The sequence below is a fragment of the Buceros rhinoceros genome, unplaced genomic scaffold (genome assembly GCF_000710305.1).
Source record: "Buceros rhinoceros silvestris isolate BGI_N320 unplaced genomic scaffold, ASM71030v1 scaffold17022, whole genome shotgun sequence".
NCBI lineage: Eukaryota > Metazoa > Chordata > Aves > Bucerotiformes > Bucerotidae > Buceros > Buceros rhinoceros.
This window is the reverse complement of record NW_010398479.1, coordinates 14,123-19,903: the sequence shown is the minus strand read 5'-3', so window position 1 is coordinate 19,903 and position 5,781 is coordinate 14,123. Positions and strand designations below refer to the sequence as shown.

The following is a 5,781-nucleotide window of genomic DNA, read 5'->3' as shown; positions in this document are numbered from 1 at the left end:
TGTGCTTTGGGTGCCGCGCCCCCCGAGCTATCGGTTGGCTGGTTGTGGCTTTGGCAGGACCCGCCGTGCTGTCAGATGGTATCTGGGTCTCTTTGTAATGCAAGAGTTGCCTCTTTTTGCCACCTACAGCTGAGCGGAGGAGCCCGGGCAGCCCGGCGGGGAGGATTCTGCTCCGCTGCCCCTGCCTTTGCCTGGGCTCGGCTGCTGCTTGCCCAGACCGCTCAGCCCCTTCATTCCCCAAGCACAGGGTGGTGCTGCTGTGGGCGATGTGCTGCTCTCTGATAGCATGGTTAGTTATGAAAATTACGGTACGCTTTGATCTGTCATCTAATAGCTTACCTTCATGGTTGAATTATCTGATCTGAGAGCGACACGTTTGAAGTCTGTCCATAAGCGCGAGGCAGCCATGCCTTCAGCGGGGATTAGTCAGCGGGACGGGAGCAAGCTGTGGCAGAAACACACTCAGCTGTAACTCTGGTGGATGGAGACTCATGATGCTGTTTTCATTTTTTTTTTTTTTTTTAAACCTTGTCTGGGATTACGAGTGGCTTTAGGTGGAAGTTTCCACGCTGGCTTCTGTCCTAAGCCTCCAGCCCCAGCCAGGTCTGGTGGTGAGTCTGAGCGATGGGCAGTGAGTCAGCCCTGCAGGTTGCGGGCATGGAGAGGAATTTGGAAAGGCATCAGCACGGGCAAAGAGATTTCACTCTGTGCGCCTTCTTGCGTATGTTTTGTCAACCCCAGCAGCTATAGAAATGCAGCAGTTGTTGTGCTGGCAGAGGTGAGGTAAACTGGGAACGGTCCCTACCCAGGGATGGGGCAGCCCTTCACCTGCTCCATCGCTCTGCTTTTCGGGTGGGGAGCACCTTGGCCATGGGGAGCCTGTTCCTGGGTGTCAGGGGGCTTGTTGGACACGTGATCGGGAGGTCATGCTGGAAATGGGGCCAGGGCAGCCCCTGGGCTGCCCACACCAACCGCCCATCAGGTTTGGCATTGTTGGCCGCTGACCTGCTTCCGAGGTGATGGGCTCCCGTCAGACGGTTGTGGGTGTTTCGGCCTGATGGGGCTTGCTTGGGGAGGCCACCACATTCCCTTTCTTTGCGTGTGCTTTAAGCAGGGTGTTCTGGCAGCGACTGTCTCTGTGAAAACAGGCTGGTGCCAGCAATGGGTGGAAACACGGGTGTGGGGAAACTAATTAAGTAACGTGGAAATGTGTGTGTCTCCAGGCAATAACCCCTGAGCCTGCATGAGGCTCGCCGCAGCGTTGCAGCTGTATCTGAGCATGGCCCCTTCTCTTGCAGTGGAACCTGGTGTGCGAGGACGACTGGAAAGTCCCGCTGACAACCTCCCTCTTCTTCGTGGGGGTCCTCATCGGCTCCTTCATCTCGGGGCAGCTCTCAGACAGGTAACGCCACTGCTCCCGCTCCGCCCATGGGCAGACCTGGTGCCTCAACTGGTGCCTTTGTTTCGAAGAGGTGTAAAGGAGTTCAACGTCCAGTTCTCTGAGTCTTGATCCAAATGAGGTAACTGGCCTGGCTTCTTCAAAACTCCTGTCCTACCTTGATCTACCCCAGGTGTGGGATGACGGCCTCCTGGGCTCTTCAGCAGACCAAAAGCTGGTCTCCACAAGGAGCCCATGTGGCTGCTTTGCAGATTGGTGTGGTGGTTTTCGCTTCACAAACACATTTATTTCTTTTTAGTAGTTTAAAAGGTGGTGTTCTTTGTCACACTTGAATTGACAGCCCATCCTTAGAGTGGCAGGATAGAAGCTTGTCCTTTGAGTGGAAGCTCTGCATAGAAGAGATGGTTTGCTGAAAATAAAGTAAGCGTATCGAAGAGGAAGAAATAAAGATAACCTGTAAATGGGTAGCAAGTATCTCACAACATCTGAACAGATGCAAAATAGCAAGAAAACATTACAGTTATCTCAGCAGCAGTTATCTTCTGGCCTTTCAAGTGTCAAATGCAGGATATGTTCCTTCTGTGGGTCTCTACTTCTCTCTTTATACATCCCGTAGCCTTTCTTCTGTATCGTTCCGGCTGTGTCTCAAATAGCGCTTGGATTGTTGGCTGTTAGTGAGGAAATCATGAGAGTTTCAGCACTCCTCTGGGTGTTCGGCAGAGGGGTTTCAAAACCTGATGGGAGTCTTAATCCTAAAGCCTCCAGCGTTAAATTTCATGTGATCTGAGTTTAATCTCTGCCTCCTGACCTGGTGCGGAAGTCAGTTGGTGTTACTGTTTGAGAGGGAGACGAGATAATCGCTAAATCTCACTGGTGCGGTGTGCTGCTGGGAGCATCTGGGGCAGCGCGTGTGCCCCAGCGGCAGCGTGGCTGGCAGCCTCCCCAAGAGCCCCGGCACCTTCCAGCAGGAGCTATTCGCTGAATCGTGCTGGAAGTGGTGGGTCAGTAAAGGGGTATGTTCAGAGCCTGCCCCTGAGCGACTGTCTCCCGTGCAGCACCCATGCAGAGGGCAGCGTGCCCTGGGCCAGCACGTGGGCGATGAAAATGCTGCTTACCTCGAACGCAGAGGAGTGGGTGAGGGAAAGGGTGGAGCGTGTCTGGCAGCTCAGAGAGGCTGAAAGCAGTTGATGAAGCTGTTTAACACTTTCAAAGTACAATGGTGTTGCATTGTCTGGATGCCAGTAGCCTAAAAGCCATCATTTCCAAACTTGGGGCTTGCAGTCTCCACGTGTCGCCCTCACATCCTGTTGTCCAGTCTCCTTAGACCCTGTCTAGTGGCTCCCTGAAGTTTCTGCTCTTAGTTTTTCTTTTGGTTTATTTCCTGGGTCTTGGAAATTTTTAATTTTTTATTGCTTATGAAAATAGTACACAAAATTCTTTCAGAACCAAACTTCAGGCTGTGCTGAGCTGCATTGCTCAGGGTTGCATACTTGTGCTCTCTCACACTCTCTGTCAGAGCCCCACTCCATAAATACATGCTGTATCAATAATAATCTTTATCTTTTCCAAAAGGTTTGGCAGGAAGAGTATCCTTTTTTTGACGATGGCAGTGCAGACTGGCTTCAGCTTCCTGCAGATCTTCTCTACCAGCTGGGAGATGTTCACAGGGCTCTTCCTCATAGTGGGGATGGGACAGATCTCCAACTACGTGGTGGCCTTCATACTGGGTATGAATATGTCCGCAGTAGGTTAAGTGCTTGCTTAATGCATCGTCTTGGGGTTTGTTATTCCCCTCTGAACCTGCATCATTTAATTAGTCAGCAGTAAATCCTCACTAAATTCCCATTTCAGGCCAGTATGGCTTTTTTGCTCTTGGATACTTCAAGCCTGTACTTTGTATGGGTTTAGAGGAAAAGATGAGAGTGGGAAGGCTCTAAATAAGGCTCATCCATCCTCTTTGGAGAAGCTTAAGGCAGTGTTGGGGGTTTGTTATCAGCAGAAGCAGGTCTGAGGTAAAGGCACTGGGCTTCCTTCCTGCCTTTCCGCCCCTTCCCAGAGGGGTCAGTGCGTACCTGGGTGCAAAGCCTTGGAGCAAACCGGCATTTCCAGGCACAGCACGTGTGGGGGTGGACTGCAGTGGAGGAGCTGGGTGGGTGTCAGAGCCCTGTTAGCTGTAAAGTCACTGGTCTGGGTGCCAAGGGTAGCGATAAAGTCTCTAATTTTAGAGGCCAAGGTTTGTTTTGTTTCCCACGGGGAGCATAGGAAGAGCGAGCCGTTGTCTGCGGGGAGGCGCCACGGCCGCAGTCGCTGCCTGAGGACCCTGCCAGGAAGGAGGAGCCCGTGGGGAGAGGGACCCTGCAGAGTCTCCCGCTACTCACAGGGCTTTCAGGAAAGGCGACTGCATGGGTGGGTTACTGGGGTGACTGGAGCAGGCCTCGGGGGAGCTGGGATCTGCAAGAGCTGTTTTTAAGGTGTGCACATTTATTTCTGTCGGCTTTTAAACCAATGGTGTCACAATGACAATTTGTACATCGTAACGTGAGCTAGTCTAATTTAAACCGTATCCTAGAGGTTAATGCTGTTCTTTCCTACCCTATGAGGCTTTAACAGAGAAAAAGCAGAGCAGAAGAGCCTCATATGAAATCAGTGCTATGGAGGGGAAATGGCATTGTGTCCCCGGGCAGCTCTGAGTCACTGCTGCACCTGGCAGAGGGAACGTTAAGTAGGTCAGGCTGTCAGCAGGGAGATCCCTTGCCATCACCATCGCCTTTGGCACCGCTCCCTCCGTCCCGGTAGTTAACTCCTGCGTGGAGCTGGTGGAGCCGGAGTGAAGGCCCGCTGTGGGCAGGCTGGGAGGTACGGTGCAGGGTCAGCAGTGCTGGCTGGGCTGAAGACCCTCTGGGAAGCACATGGGGTTTGTGTAGCCCAGGTTCAGGTCTGATCAGGCAGGAATTTGGCTCTGCAGCTCCCTTGGGAACATGAGGCAGTGCTGGATACAGGTCTGGGTGCTGCCTCTGCCCTTGGCAGAGGCAAAGGTGAAGCCACATACCCCCTGTTAAGAGAGAGAACTGGGTCTCTTGAAGCACTGTGAGATTTCCTCCGTTGCACAGCTGCCGTTTGCCAGCACTTTGTCCCTCGTGTTGTCTCCTCTGCCATCCTGTTTGCTGCAGAGCTCTCGCAGCCGCGAGCAGAGAGCCCCTCTGAACAAGAGCAATCCGTAGAGGCAGACAGTATTATTTATCTCCACACACCATGTCAACCCCTTGGAGTTCTTATTTTCAGCTTTTTCGCTGTGACTTTATTCAGTTACTCCAAGCTTCTAAAATGAAAATTTGTGTAGCCATCAAATGGAAGATTTTTTTCCGTCTTGGTTATTTTTTCCATTTTCTCTGCCATATTCAATGTTGGGGTTCTCACCACACTACATAACCAAAACACGCCCTTCAGCCTTCCTGAGACCCTCCTGTTTGCTCAGTTTGCTTTTCAACCGAGTCCAGATCAAACAGTGGGAGTTACGGCCCTTGCGCTGCTCCTTGTGGAGAGGAGAGTTCCACAGACCCGGGGCTGAGCGCTCCACGAGAGGTGAGGTAGACCCGAGGGCGCCCGTGGATTTTGTTAATCAGTGGCTAGGTATTTTATTGGAAAAGGCGTTAGATGCTCTTGGAGGCTGCAGCAGTCTCGTTTTTCATTGCTAGCTGTTGGGTTGGTGCTAGGCTGTGCGTGAGGCAGTCCTTGTAGGATGCTTTCGGCAGCTGCTGCCTGGCTGCTGCAGCAGTGTTGTTAGAAGATGGCATCTTCCCTGCTTGTGTCCGACAGCCCGTGATGTGCCAGCCTGACATTCCAGCCGCCTGTTCCAAAACACAAATGTGAAATTTGTTCCCACCTCACTGTAAATTCACGTCCCTCCATCCCATGTCAGGCTGCTCTCCTCCAGAAGTGTTGAGCAGGGAACCGCACCTTAAATCCCAGCGAGTTGCATCAGGGAGCAGGCTATGTCCTAACCAAGCGTGTCGGGAAGGCTCCTGAAGTCTGCTGGCCGCCCCCTGTGCCTGCCCATTGTCTGGGACAATGCACTGGTCAAAGCAAACAGAAGTCACTCCTTCATCTGCAGGTCCCCAATACTCCCAGCAGCTTCTCTGTCCTGGGTGGGTCCGTGCTGTGCTGCTCTTCTCTAGGATTGTGTGGTTTATTTTTTTGTAAATGCAGTAAAGTATTTAGTCGTGATTGAAAAGCAAGAGTTAAAATGCTAATCCAACCTCCCTTGTTTTAAACAGGAACAGAAGTTCTTGGCAAATCAGTTCGTATTATATTCTCTACGTTAGGAGTTTGCATATTTTTTGCAATTGGCTACATGCTGCTGCCGCCCTTTGCTTACTTCATCA

The 5,781-nt window shown here is 51.9% G+C and overlaps 1 protein-coding gene across 1 annotated transcript in view; it reads left to right on the top strand.

Annotated features, from left to right (window-relative positions):
* Positions 1-657: 657 nt before the first annotated feature.
* Positions 658-5,781, top strand: part of LOC104489013 (solute carrier family 22 member 4-like) — a 15,484-nt gene continuing 10,360 nt past the window's right edge. The window contains exons 1-4 of the mRNA XM_010131125.1: positions 658-721; positions 1,279-1,402; positions 2,972-3,126; positions 5,674-5,777. Coding sequence (XP_010129427.1) covers positions 658-721; positions 1,279-1,402; positions 2,972-3,126; positions 5,674-5,777 — 447 coding nt within the window. The remainder of the gene's footprint in view (positions 722-1,278; positions 1,403-2,971; positions 3,127-5,673; positions 5,778-5,781) is intronic.